The 14,121-nt window shown below is 41.1% G+C and overlaps 1 protein-coding gene across 1 annotated transcript in view; it reads left to right on the top strand.

Annotated features, from left to right (window-relative positions):
* Window positions 1-14,121, top strand: part of dnah2 (dynein, axonemal, heavy chain 2) — a 74,188-nt gene that overhangs the window by 46,351 nt on the left and 13,716 nt on the right. The window contains exons 56-73 of the mRNA XM_079371392.1: window positions 1,100-1,267; window positions 1,486-1,646; window positions 1,959-2,098; window positions 2,973-3,105; window positions 4,035-4,174; window positions 4,642-4,852; window positions 5,062-5,178; window positions 5,459-5,600; window positions 5,730-5,899; window positions 7,944-8,060; window positions 8,307-8,471; window positions 8,669-8,791; window positions 10,869-11,017; window positions 11,191-11,257; window positions 12,122-12,272; window positions 12,417-12,565; window positions 12,732-12,865; window positions 13,093-13,237. Coding sequence (XP_079227518.1) covers window positions 1,100-1,267; window positions 1,486-1,646; window positions 1,959-2,098; window positions 2,973-3,105; window positions 4,035-4,174; window positions 4,642-4,852; window positions 5,062-5,178; window positions 5,459-5,600; window positions 5,730-5,899; window positions 7,944-8,060; window positions 8,307-8,471; window positions 8,669-8,791; window positions 10,869-11,017; window positions 11,191-11,257; window positions 12,122-12,272; window positions 12,417-12,565; window positions 12,732-12,865; window positions 13,093-13,237 — 2,582 coding nt within the window. The remainder of the gene's footprint in view (window positions 1-1,099; window positions 1,268-1,485; window positions 1,647-1,958; window positions 2,099-2,972; window positions 3,106-4,034; window positions 4,175-4,641; window positions 4,853-5,061; window positions 5,179-5,458; window positions 5,601-5,729; window positions 5,900-7,943; window positions 8,061-8,306; window positions 8,472-8,668; window positions 8,792-10,868; window positions 11,018-11,190; window positions 11,258-12,121; window positions 12,273-12,416; window positions 12,566-12,731; window positions 12,866-13,092; window positions 13,238-14,121) is intronic.

The raw sequence follows: 14,121 nt of genomic DNA, 5'->3' as shown, positions 1-14,121 counted from the left end.
TTTTTCTGAACTGTGTGGGACAGGGTGTTCTACTGAATCCGATCATTGATTTTGATCATTTTAGATCAAGACAGGAAATTGTCAAATTTGCTTGTCTTTAATTTTTTTTAAAGTTAGTAGCGCCTCTGCCAGACTACAGCAGGCTGATAACATTAGTCTTCTGTTTTTAAGGTGCTGATTGTTGATAAACGCAGACATGGTGAGGGGGAATGGAGAAAAGTCGAAATGATAATTTTACGTATTGCGTACAACATTGTGTGTGTGTGTCAGCTCGCGCTAAAACATGCAGACAGCAAAGGAGCAGCAGCCAGAAGCTGCAGGTACACTAAACTCGCCTAAAACTCATCATGTTTATTAAAACATTTGGTATGAAATGCGTAGATTTTTTTGATAAGTCACACCCATGTTGAGACAAAACTCAATATTCTGAGCACCGTTGATTATATAGTTTTTTCAGTGTCAAACTCTGTGATTCCATCAGTGTTTAACACATCGCGAAAGTCACGGGGACCAAATAACAACACATTAAAAGTCCACTCGAGTCCAAGTCATGTGACACCAGTCTGACTGGAGTCTAAGTCATGTGATATGAGTCCACACCTTTGCTCTGTCACTGCACACTGTTCTGTTTGCACTCTGCTGTCAATATTTTCTACATGCCACTCCAAACCAGTATCACCACATTACTCATAGCTCATTAAATACTTTTATTCATGGTTCGAATGTGGGATGATTTCCAGGCACAATTAACTGTTACATTTTTCAGAACACAAAATGATATTCTACAATGAGGTAATATTTGGTTAGAGTATTTGAATATATGTTTAAAAAAATGTAACCTCTTAACCTTAGGCAGCACGCTTTCATAGAGAACAGTGTGTAGTTGTTTACCTTACCACGAAATGAAGTCAGGCCCAACTGTTATGATAACAACTAAAGAAGCCCTGGGTTATCAATATTCACTGTAAAAAAAACAGCCTGTCTCCCACCCAAGCACCCAACTGTTTCTAAGTGATACACAATGTAACATCTGAAATGTAAAAAAAAGTTTGGTTCAGACACTTTTTTTTTTGTGTTCTCCTCTTTTTTGTGTCGACAGTAACTCGAGCAGTACGTGTGATAAGTCAGCTTAGGGGCAACATGCTGCTGGTTGGTGTGGGAGGTTCTGGTAGACAGAGCCTGGCTAAGATGGCTGCCTTCATCTGTGAGTACCAGGTGTTCCAGGTGGAAGTCACCAAGCAGTACCGCAAACAGGAGTTCAGAGAAGGTGAGATTAACTTCACGCTGCACTTCTATCACAGGCATTCGCAGAAAGTCAATAGTGTAAACATTGCCCCTAACTTTGAAAAAAACATATGCTCAGAAAAATAAATCACAAAGAGTTTAAAGTTTCTAACTTTATATTCAGTGCATGGAAAATGAGATCCAAGCTGATTTTTGTATATTAATCAGTTATTATCAAGGTCATTTAACGTGTGTTTTCAGATATCAAGAAGCTGTACCGTTTGACTGGTGTCGACAACAAGCCTACAGTCTTCCTGTTCAATGACACTCAGATTGCAGACGAGTCCTTCCTGGAGGACATCAATAATATCCTAAGCTCTGGAGAGGTGCCTAACCTGTACAAGCCGGATGAGTTTGTTGAGGTCAGTATTTTCTGAAAAACTCTTTGGCCTTCCATCTGTTCATTACTGTTAGGTAAACACCCATCTTAAAACAAACATAAAATCATCCTGGCTATGTCTTGAAATACACTTCCTATTTAGTTTGTTAGTGTTATGTTCCAATTCTAAACATCTGGAGTTGTTGTGAATATTAAGTTAATACAATAATGCTGATCTTATTAAAATATTGTTGCATTTTAAAAATGTTACTTGAACCATTTGATGATTTGAATTGTAAGTATTGAAAGTAACAGATTTTGACATCATGACACTAACTTTTTTTTTTATCTTCAGGTGTGCAATGCTCTGTCAGAGTCTGCCAGGAAAGACAAGGTGGTAGAAACTCCTGACTCATTGTTTCGATACCTGATTGAGCGAGTGAGGAACAAGCTGCACTTAGTTGTCTGTATGAGTCCAGTTGGAGAGCCCTTCAGGTAGAGTGTTTTATTACTCTGAGCAACACACTGTGTCCTATAACTCTCTGGTTCACTATGTAGACCTCCGTCCACTCTTTTAAACTCACAGTTTTATGGAAATGAACTCACGTATGATTAACAATGCAGTCTTTAGAGGCTGAACACCAAAGCTGCAGTTTTACCTCGAGCACCTGTATGTGCAATATTAACAAATTGTTTGTACATTACAAAAACTGATTTAATGTCACTTTGTCGATTTACATCCAGCACTTCAAATACTGACCTATGCAGTTCTGTTCATAAATCACCCAGTTATTAATAGAATGAAGGAGTAATTTGTTCAAATAATATGCACTTGACCTCTGAGCCAGCTGTCATATCCCAGGTCATCCTTATAATCAGCATCTCGTTTTATAAAATGTATATCATAAGGACCTTCTATCCGAGGACATGGAGACTCATTGGTGGTCTTTTGCAAGATTAAACATTTTAATGTCTGTTTAAGGCTTGGTCTTAAGGGAATGAGTTCTTGCATTCACCCTCTTCTCGAACATGTTCACAGATTTGTTCTTGTGGTAGTTACTGCCAGAGGGTCGTGGTGGCACTTGTTACTTTGAATGGCAGTGTTACCAAGATCAAATAACCTTTTTCTGAGAGAGAAGACATCCTTGACACCCCTTCCAAAACTGTTGAAAAGGGAACTTCCTGAGCAGAAAGTTTAACTTTATATACGTTAAAGCATACTAAAGATGCGAAATATCTTTATGTATTTTCAATCGTTTCTTCATCAACGCCAACTACCTAATGCACTGATTTACTGACCCTTTAAAAACATCAACATTTAATGATATCTTTTCAAGCTTTTTTTAAAAAGAGAAGTTCTTTTCAACAGAAACCGCATCCTTCAATATCCAGCGCTTGTAAACTGTGCCTCCATTGACTGGTTCTGTGAGTGGCCCAAAGATGCCCTGATGGAGGTAGCTGAGAGGTACTTGGATGGAATGGACCTGGGCTCCTTGGAGGGGGTGAGGCATCTATGACAACATATAAAGAGAGGCTATTGATTTCACAATGTTATTGTAGAGGTGTGTCTTTAAAGATCCTGCCCTCATTTCCCCTCAACCAAAACCATATACGTAGGTGGTTTTGAATGCGATTCAAATCCGATTCCTACAGATGCGACTCAATCTGAACCTCTCGGTCGCTTCAATGTCTTCTTGCAACGCGACACCCTCGACAAAAACAACAACAATGTAGACCTGGCGAGCGAGTGAATTCAAGGCGCATTATACAAACTGGTCTGAGGTTTTGTTGGTGGAAGAAAACAACAAGAATAAGAACAAACATGGGGCAGAATAACAGCCCATGGACAAACTGCTCCACAGGATTGTTTGTGTCAGAAATAGACACACTTCTTTGTCATCCATTTTGCTGTTGTATTTCCTGGGTGTAACCTGTTCCCATAGAAATCAATGTGGATCAGACCACCTCAATACGGAAATAAACATCAGATCTGGTCACTTACAATTTGTAGTGTTGACAGTCAGTCAGTTACATCAGATTTGTGAAAAAATCGGATGTAGGCAGCAGAACAAAGTGTCCTTGGGCAAGACACAGAATCCTAAATCACTCTCACTTCTGCTTCTGCTTCAGCTGTGTTTGAATGAGGTTAGTAAATACTAATGACCTCTATACCCTAGAAACCTCTGCCATCAGTGTGTAAATGTGGTGTGAATTAGTAACTTTGACTTATATTGTAAAAACAGCATTGAGTAATGACAGAACTAGAAAGGCACTTTACAAGCTCAAGTCTATTTTCACATTTAAAAACGCATCTTTGAAAATTAATTCTGGTGGGGAAAAAAATGTTTGGAATCAAAAGTGAGCTATGCAACGATGTATTCTTTTTTTGAATGTCATGTTAACTTTTTTTTAAAATGCGTTATTTTGGTAGATCCAGACAAATGTTGCCAGCATCTTTGTGACAACACATCAGTCAGTAGCACAGATCTCCGAAAGGATGAAGTTGGAGTTGAGGAGACATAATTACGTGACAGCCACCAATTACCTGGAGCTGGTCTCTGGATACAAAAAGTAAGAGCTAAACGTTCTCCTTTAGTTATTCCTGCTCCTCATTTCTTAAAACACAATCTTTCTGTCCCATTTTTATTTTGTAAAAAAAAGAAGCTCGATCAGGCCTCTTCTTCAGCAACTAAATTCAAGTTACCAAACTGGGGTGAACTGAAAACAGGTTTCTATAATCTTATTTTCATGTTAACGTCCATGTTGGACATTTTTTTTTTTTTTTAAATGGCCCATTTAAAAGGCTTTTCTATTGGCCGATCCCGGTATAAGCTGGACGTTGACGATCCGCCATTACTGTGGTGACTTCCTGCTGATAGCCTTTAAACTTATTAACACAGTGAAGTAAAACATATTGCAAAGAAAGCTAAATAAACAAACTTTATTAATGTAACAGTCTAAAACAACAGCCCAGGCTTGTCTTTGTTACTATCGCCTGGTGGATAAATCTGATAGTGTCCATGTATGTGTGCATTTAGGCTGTTGGCAGAAAAACGCAGTGAATTGGGAGAGCAGGTGAGCAAGCTGCGTAATGGCCTATTTAAGATCAGTGATACTCGGGAGAAGGTGGAGGCCATGTCTGTGGAGCTGGAGGAGGCCAAGAAGCAGGTGGCCGACTTCCAGAAACAGTGCGAGGAGTATCTGTCTGTCATCGTGCAGCAGAAAAGAGAGGCTGATAAGCAGCAGAAGGTACGCCAGTTTTACAATGTAAACAAAATACTGCATTGATTAAAATAATTGTCTGATAAAGAAATGTAAATGGTTCACATCCACCTACCCAATCAACTTGATTAGACACATTAATGTTCCATTCTTTGAAAGGGTCTTTGGTACTTGTCTTATTGATAAGAACAGATAAAGTCAGTGACACACTGCTGTGGGTTTTTTTTGTCTTTAAGACTGTGACTGCTAACAGTGAGAAAATTGGGGCAGAGGAGTTGCAGTGTAAAGCCATGGCTAAGAATGCACAGAGAGACCTGGACGAGGCCCTTCCTGCCCTTGAAGAGGCCATGAAGGTAGACTTTTGTCCTGTTGACTTTGTAAACCTGCAATTCCTTTTTTGTCTTTCCTTCATGTGCTGATGCTCATGTCTATTTCTGATGTCTGGTGTCCTTCTTATTTAATGAATAATGAACACAGACATTTTGTTCTACGTCTCTACTTTTCTCCTTCACCAATGTAAGCACTTTGTCCTTGAAGTTGGAATTTTTATCATTTTGAATCAAACATTGCTCAGAAAGCAGCGTGGCTTCTTACATCCAAGCATTCTTGATTCCTTTCTCCTTTTTCACATAGGCCCTGGAGTCTCTGAATAAGAAGGACATGACAGAGCTCAAGTCATACGGCCGTCCTCCAACCCTGGTAGAGACAGTAATGCAGGCTGTCATGATCCTTCTGGAAAAAGAGCCAACCTGGGCAGAGTCCAAGAGACAGCTTGGTGAGAGCTGGGTGTTAATTATAATCGTTTCCCTGTTCCCATGTTAAGAAGATATAAGCAAAATAAACATGTGGAATTGGACCTAAATTTCTAACTTGTGTTTTTTTCCCCTAATAATGTTTCTGGTAGGTGAATCCAACTTCATCAAAACATTAGTTAACTTTGACAAGGACAATATATCAGACCGCGTGTTGAAGAAGATCGGCCAGTATTGCAGTCAGGCAGATTTCCAGGCGGAGATTATCGGCAAAGTGTCACTAGCTGCCAAATCCCTCTGTATGTGGGTCAGAGCCATGGAGGTAAGAGGAAGTCTTCTGGCTACCATGACTTAGTAACACAATCCCACCTGTAACAAGCTAATATGAAATGTATTTTTTCATTGTGTGACCAGCAAGGGCCAGTAGCGTAACACCATGGTGATAGGCCCCAGTGCAAATTTGTGTTGTTGTTGTGCTCCCACCCTAAACACAACCACACAGTACCCACAGTAGCCTTGTACACATACACACAGCCACTTGAGACAACTGCCATGCAGCCTAACGTTACAGGTGGTCACACACATCCTGCAAACTAGCCTTTAAGCACCACAGACAGCGGCCAAAGTTCTTTATCTAACAGCATGTCCTGACCTGGGCTCAAACTACCACAGCCTGATGATGCACTCAAAGTATCAAACGTTCAAAAATAGCAGAAACTAACAAAGCTACACCAATTCCACTTCATAGCAAAGAGAAGCTGTACTGCTCACTCATTCAAAGCTCATCTTACGGACACTGTACTCAGCATTTGCAACGCTGCTCACAGTATTGTAGAGTCCTCGATCTGTGGCCAGAATAATACCTAACAGGTCCACTGGTGGGCACAGAGTCCGCCGACCCCGTCCCCTGAGGCTGCAGGGGGGGAAGTGTCCTTTGGGCCGACTGGAGAGGCGGGACATGGCAATGCCGCTTCATCTATGGCAGGGTTTCTTAACCATGGGGAAGGGCCGCGAGCGCCACCTGCAGGGCCGCGAGGGGATAATATGCTTGCATCTGTGGGCCGTAAGGGCCGTGATCGTTGGCCTGCAATATACTCTCCGACCACCAGAGGCAATATTATCAGTTAGAGGTAGGCCTACATCACGAGAAGGAGAAGAATATTTAGCTTAACGTCTATGGAGAAGTCTCAACTCTGCTAGGTGACTACCCTGAGCCCCGTTTACACGGAGACGCTATGACAGAAATGCATCGAAACGACCGCACTCCGGATTCGAAGTACAGACCGTCTACACGGCAGGTCTTGCCTGAGTGAAAACGATGTAGTTGTCACGCCCGGCCAGTAGTGGGCAGTGGAACTTTACAACGCGACACGCGCGACACTCAGCAGTATAACCACTTCCTCCACAACATCCTCCTCAGCGGCTAGTTCTCCCAAGTCTCACCTAAATGCTGCGTATGGTCGCCCTGTGCTCGGGTAAAGGTTGAACTATTTGCCGCAAGTATTCGTTGCTCTTTCGGCGGCGACATACACAATGTATCATGTCAAGGTTCTGTTTTAAAAGACGATACAACGCAAATAGCTGCTGAAGCACATAACCGCCGCCATTGTTGTTTGTTGTCGACTACTGCGCATGTCCAAATGTTTCGTCTTACTGTCACAGCGTCTCCGTGTAAACGGGGCCTGAATCTGAATGGAAACGTAATGAGGTTCTGAAAACGAAAAAATAATGACGGCAACGGGGGCAGCGCTACACAAAACAAAATGCTCTTTTTAATTTCACCAAATCTACCTAACTTCATTGAGCACCTAATTTTATTGATTTTGTTGCTAAGTTTATATTTGGTTACTTATTTGGTGGCCTGGGTCTGATTTTAAAAAGTTATCTAATTTGGCCGTCTTAGTTTTACCCTCATCCTGTTTCTTTATTTCCTTCCTCTTTTACGCCCCTCTTTTCCATTTACTCTTGCTAAACATAACTTTTCTAGGTTCAACTTTCATGCACTTTTTTTTTTATTTATTTTTTACGCTGAAAGCAGAAACAACTCTCATCATGACTGACAGCTATCAAGGTGATTGGACAAATGATCATTTCCTCCACCCAAACCAGCCACTCAGCGCTAGCCTACCTTACTGACCCGCCCCGAGCTATTTCATTCCCAAAAACAATACAGCTGCTGGACTGCTCTTTTTTTGTTTTGTTTGTTTCTTCCTTCATGGGCCCCTGACGGCGTCTGAGCCGTTGATATTTACACCAGTGGCAAAGGCCCAATCAAAACTCAGTACTGAATATGATGTACAGTAATGAATATACAAACAGGGAAAAAGGACGCAAAATGTAATCTTCTGATGTGAATGTTTCTCCAGGTTTACGGGCGTATCTTCAGGGTGGTGCAGCCAAAGAGGGCCCAACTAAACGCTGCCACGACCCAGCTCGCAGAGAAACAGGCTGCGTTGGCAGAGGCCCAAAACAAACTAAGAGAGGTATAGATAGATAGATAGATAGATACTTTATTGATCCCGAGGGAAATTCAAGTTTTTTTTTTTTTTTTTAGATAGATAGATATATATATATAGGTATGAAGTCTAGTGTTTAGACACTGTTTCAGGTCAGAACACATTTACATATAAATGTAACTGAATTTGTCGTTTTTTCTATTATAGCATACCAAATGTATGACATAGCAATGTATTCATGTGATTTGACAACTTGACTGTGTTTTATTGCAGGTGGCGGAAAAGCTAGAGCACCTGAAGAAGCAGCACGGTGAGAAGCTGGCCATGAAGGACGGTTTGAGGAAGAAATCTGAGGAGATGGAGGTGAAGCTTGACCGAGCGGACAAACTGGTGACTGGACTTGCTGGAGAGAGGGTCCGCTGGGAGGAAAGAGTTGCTGTAGGCCTTACACACACACACACACACACTCACACTCACACTCACACACACACACTCTTTCAACGACGCAATTCAATAAAACTTACAGAAAAATTGTCTTCAAGTTCATTGTCTTTGGGGAGCTAAATATAAAAACAGACTTGACTGTACATTACAAAGCTAATGTCCACCCACTCTTTTTTGTGTGTGCGCTTCAGGGTCTCGAAGAAAACATGGGATACCTGGTTGGAGACTGCCTGCTCGCAGCATCATTCCTTTCCTACATGGGACCCTTTCTTTCCAACTATAGAGATAGCTTGCTTGCCATCTGGATGAAGGAGGTAAGGAACAGACATACTCAAACAACTCACAAACCTCATAACTACATAGAGTATATCCTGGTTCTTCTGTTAAGGCTCAAATATACTTGCTTTTGAACCTTGCTTACACTTAGACAACCAGCTGCGTCGCTAACATAAAAGTTCACATACTTACAGGAGGACTCCTCTAGAGGGACAACCACAAAAACCAGACCGTGTTAAACATCAAAGAAGAGATTCCAGATGCGCATAAACAAATATGACGTTGTTTGTCGCTGTGTAACGTCATACAGATGTGGGAAGTTATGGACCTGATCTATTAAGTTGGGGGTTTTTTTTAAACCACCATTGCTGTACAGCTCTTTGGCGTCTCCGGTGTTGTCACGTCTGCTCTATAACTCTAGAATTCTCTGAGCTGTTATATATACTACTCACAATAAGTTAGGGATATTGTGATGTCCATCATACATAAGTTGTTTGTTTCACTTCAGTGATTTTTGGGATAGGCAGGTGATAGACGCCTCATTTTGTGTTTTCCACGTAGTGCTCTTACTGTGTACAAGTGCGCCTTAGATGTTGGGGCCAATACCAAAAGCAAAAGGACAACCCTTTTCAATGTGGCATCCTTTTTAACAGTCTGAGGGTATAAAAAGCTGATATTGTCAGTAAGTCATTCCCAGTTCATCATTCAAACAGCCGTGAACACACAACATCTCTTAATGGACGAGTAGCAACACCTGGCTATAGCGCACCTTCAGGTCGGTAGCAGGCAGTCAGATGAACTTGGTGTGTCTCAAAGTGTCATCAGCAGACTTGCAGCAAGACACAGAACTACTGGCAGTGTTTGTGATAGATGCAGGAGTGGAGCCCCATGAGTGATGGACCTCAATGATGACCAGTACCTAAGGACCTATGCACTCAAACATGTTATTCGACTGCCACAGCTGCAGGCCTGTTTATGTGAAGTGAGGGGTAGCAGGGTTTCCAGACAAACCATTCGCAACCGACTCCACCGCTTTAGTTTGATGCCAGATGACCGTTGCAGGTGACTCCACTGACACTAAGACACCGCTGTGACCGTTTACAGTGGGCACAAGACCATGTGACCTGGATATTGCAGCAATGGTATACTGTCCTGTTCACTGATGAGTGTCAGGTCACCTTGCACAGAAATGATGGTTGTCAGCGTTGCTGGAGAAGGCGAAGTGAGTGATACGCCGATGTCAACATGGTCCCCAGGGTTCGCTTTGGTGGAGGAGGTGCAACAGTCTGGGCAGGCATCACCAGTCAGCAGAAAACAGATTTGGTGATTGTAGATGGCTCAGTCACTGCACATTCTTACCTGAGAGACATCATAGAACCCATCATCATCCCCCAATTCCACCAGCAGACCCCCAACTTTCTGTTCATGGAGGATAATGCTCCACCACATCATGTCAGAATTGTCACAGCTCGAATGTCCCCTGACCTGAACCTCATAGAGCACGTCTAGGACCAGATGAAGCAGTGATTGGATGCTCGTACTCCACGCAGTTCTGACTTTGCAGAACTGCGTGAAGCACTTGTGGAACGCATTGTCTCAAAACAACATAATGACACTAGTAAGGAGCATTAGACGTCACTGTCAAGCGCTCATTGTGGCAAATGGTGGAAACATCTGCTTCTGATTTTGGTTATTTGGGGCTATCTTTGTTATTTTCTAAATTGTTGGGGTAATGAATATTGCACTAATGAAAATTGTGCTTCTTGTCATTCATTAATAGTCCTATCAAAGGGAACTATTAATTATTTCATTAAAATTCAGACAAAATAGGAAAAGCAGTCATGTAAATCACAATATCCCTAACTTATTGTGAGTAGTGTACATTATATACAGCATCTCGCGGTCCCGTGGCGTTAATTTCTGAGAACCACCGCAGGATACCCATGGCTGATACGCATAGTTAAAGCAAGTATACTCAGGGCTTATGTGAAATGCTGGTCATTTCTTTCAATTTTCTAACATTACTAGCAAATCATGAAAGAGAGGTTTCCTCTGTAAACATGAAACTTTAAATTCTGTCCCATTTCCATGACCCATTGTTTTCCTCTCCCTTAGGTCATAGACTTTAAAATCCCATGCACTCCAGGGTTCAGTTTTGCAAGCTTTCTATCCAGACCTACAGCAGTAAGGGACTGGAACATTCAGGGCCTGCCTTCTGATGCATTCTCTACTGAGAATGGAGTTATTGTCACTCGTGGAAACCGGTCAGTTCATCCACAAATATTGTATTTGTTTCAGAGTTTAACTATTATTAGCTTTTCTTTAGTGTATATACTAAAACAACTATTTGTGTTTTTTATTACACTTTTCAAGACTCATGTTTAATATTGCACATAAAGGTAATAGAATAACTACAGATTTCTACCTTTATCTTCAGATGGCCACTGATGGTGGACCCTCAAGGCCAAGCTCTGAAGTGGATCAAGAATATGGAAATAACAAGAGTAAGTATTAATCCAGATGAACTGACTCAGATTCCTGTTGAATTTTTGAATCATTACCATTTAACAGTAACACTTCATTGGAATATTTTTTTATTAATTTTCCAGACTTAAATTCGAATTCAATCAAATTTTAAAATGTAATCGATGAATGATCGCTTTTTATTAATTCACAATTACCATTGCGCTTTTCTGTATAGTGAGCAGTATATTCTGTAAAGTTAGTGCAAGACCATTCCCCAAAAATTGGGAGTCACAGAATGGACTAATATGCAAAACATTGAAATTCCATATTTGGTTGAAAATAACTCAAGTCAACATATCGTTCTGAGAAATGTGTTAATGGAAGTTGGAACCCCACCGTGGAGAGGGAAACGGTTTCCAATCAGGAGAGACCAAGTAAAGAGAAAAATATTTGTCGAAAAATATTATTGTATGATGATAAGGCTGAAAGAAAGACGCACTTGGACTCTGCAGGGAGATTTTGAGAACAATGACTGATATGATTAGAATCCCCCCATGCAGTCCAGACTCTTGCTGAAGTGGTCGAAGATTCTGTGAAGACTGGGCAGTGATGGGAAGGTAGATTGGCATACTGGACAGAAGCATGAAGGAAAAAGAGGCAGAGAAGAATGATTTTTAAAAAAAGATTGGCTAATGAGGAGGGAGAAAGATGAGACCAGTTGACAGACCTGAACAGAGTAGAAAAGGTGGCGCAAAAAGAGTGGTAAACATGATCGTGGACAATGTGTATTCAACAATTATGATGTTCTATTTGAGAGCTTATTAACAAAAAAGTGTTTTCAGTGTTTTGAGAATCATCACATTTAGTTTTGTGTGTGTGCGCATGTGTGTCCACATGTGCAGGGTCTTCAAGTGATAGACTTTCAGATGCCAGACTACTTGCGGACACTGGAGAGTGCCATCCAGTTTGGGAGTCCTGTTTTGCTGCAGAATGTCCAAGAGGAGTTGGAACCCTCTCTCAACCCAGTTCTTAACAAGTCCATTACACGAGCAGGTCAGATTCTCACTCTTACACTCAACTTAGATACACAAATACATGTTCATGCATAAATTGCATTTCTTGGGGAAACATCAACTACAAATGAGCAGTGATAGAATCAGTTGTATACACAAGTGTATATTTGTTTGCATTCTCCAGGCGGCAGGCTGCTGTTGAAGCTTGGTGATAAGGAAGTGGAATACAATCCAGACTTTCGTTTCTATATCACTACCAAACTCTCAAACCCCCACTACACACCAGAAATTTCTACAAAGACCACCATTGTCAACTTTGCTGTCAAGGAGCAGGTGTGTGTGTGTGTGTGTGTGTGTGTGTGTGTGTGTGTGTGTGTGTGTGTGTGTTCATGTATTTCTATGAAGTAAGCCTTCTCCATGTTGTGCACAGATAGTTAAAGCGTATGAGCTGCTACCTTAATTATCTGTTTGTGTATGGGATTGATTGTGTGTTTTGTAGGGCCTTGAAGCCCAACTACTGGGGATTGTGGTGCGTAAGGAGCGTCCAGAACTGGAAGAGCAGAAGGACTCTTTGGTCATCAGCATTGCTTCTGGCAAGAAGAGCCTGCAGGAGTTGGAGGATGAGATTCTCAGGTAGTTAAACAGAAAAAATACAATAATAAAGTAGAAGCCATTATCACAGGTCATCTTTTTACTCAATAAGTCAACTTTTTTTTTATAGTAAAGCACATATTGTTCTTTTTCACATGTACAGTCTGAACACTAAGGAGTATTTGTCTTGGCCTATCATGCTTAGTGTGGCAGTGTTCAGGTTAGAGGTTTTTATAATGTGTTATATGCTTTCATGTCTACTTTGCCAGGCTGCTTAATGAAGCGACAGGCTCTCTGTTGGACGATGTGCAGCTGGTGAACACTCTGCAAACATCCAAAGTCACAGCCACTGAGGTGTCAGAGCAGCTGGAGAGCAGTGAACAGACTGAAATAGAGATTGATTTGGCGAGAGAGGTCAGTGTAAAGATGAATGGATTTAAGGATTGTGTCATTTTAACTTTTGATGGGTGCAGAAGATGAACTGAAAATGCTATTATTATTGCATATAATGCATGGGTATATGACAATAATTAGGGTTCATCTGCATGTCAGTTTGTGCGTACAGTGTAATAATGATAGATTTAATTGCCACCTTCAAGCTTTAACAATTTGAGAAGATGTTACTTTCCACCGTTTCTTTTTTCTGTTTAAAAAAACAAAGGAAGACCAATTGCATACTTGCTTCATCATCACAAAGTGTGCAGCGTTTTATTATTTACTCAATCGTCCATTTGTCCACCTTTCCATATATTGGAATGAAACTCATTGTCTCATCTTTTCTTTATTTAGTAATGTTCAACAGATAACAATCCACTTTGTTTCAGTTTACATCAAAGATAATTTCTGGTGAGCTTTTTTTCTGGGTCGATAACTCTCCTTTTCACTTTTTTTGTAACATTAATACAAAAAGTACTGATAAAAGCGCTGAAGCCTTGGATACACAGTGGGCTAGTTGGGGAAGAGCAGGTGGAGAGAGAGGCTGGGTGGTGTGGCTGACGCCGGACCTGGACCTCAGAGGTGGAAGGTTGTGAAAGGGGGAAAAAACAAACGAACACAAAAGCAAATTAGTCAAAAAGAGATCACACAAGAATTGAGCCAGCAATAAAGGGCCTGATTTACTGAGAAGCCAATTAAAGAGTACTAAATTGGGTCTTCACTTGAAAAAATTGCACATTTGGTTTGTGGGCAAATTCTACTAAGAATATTTCCATGGCTGACGAGAGGTGCAAACCTTGTGGAGGCGGTAGTATTCAAGTCTTATAAGAAAACATCGACATTAAACAGGGCTTCTTTTTTCT

This window comes from Symphodus melops (genome assembly GCF_947650265.1).
Source record: "Symphodus melops genome assembly, chromosome: 20".
In the NCBI taxonomy this organism is placed as follows: Eukaryota; Metazoa; Chordata; class Actinopteri; order Labriformes; family Labridae; genus Symphodus; species Symphodus melops.
Note: the sequence above shows the minus strand (reverse complement) of the source record. Positions and strands in the feature narration are given on the sequence as shown.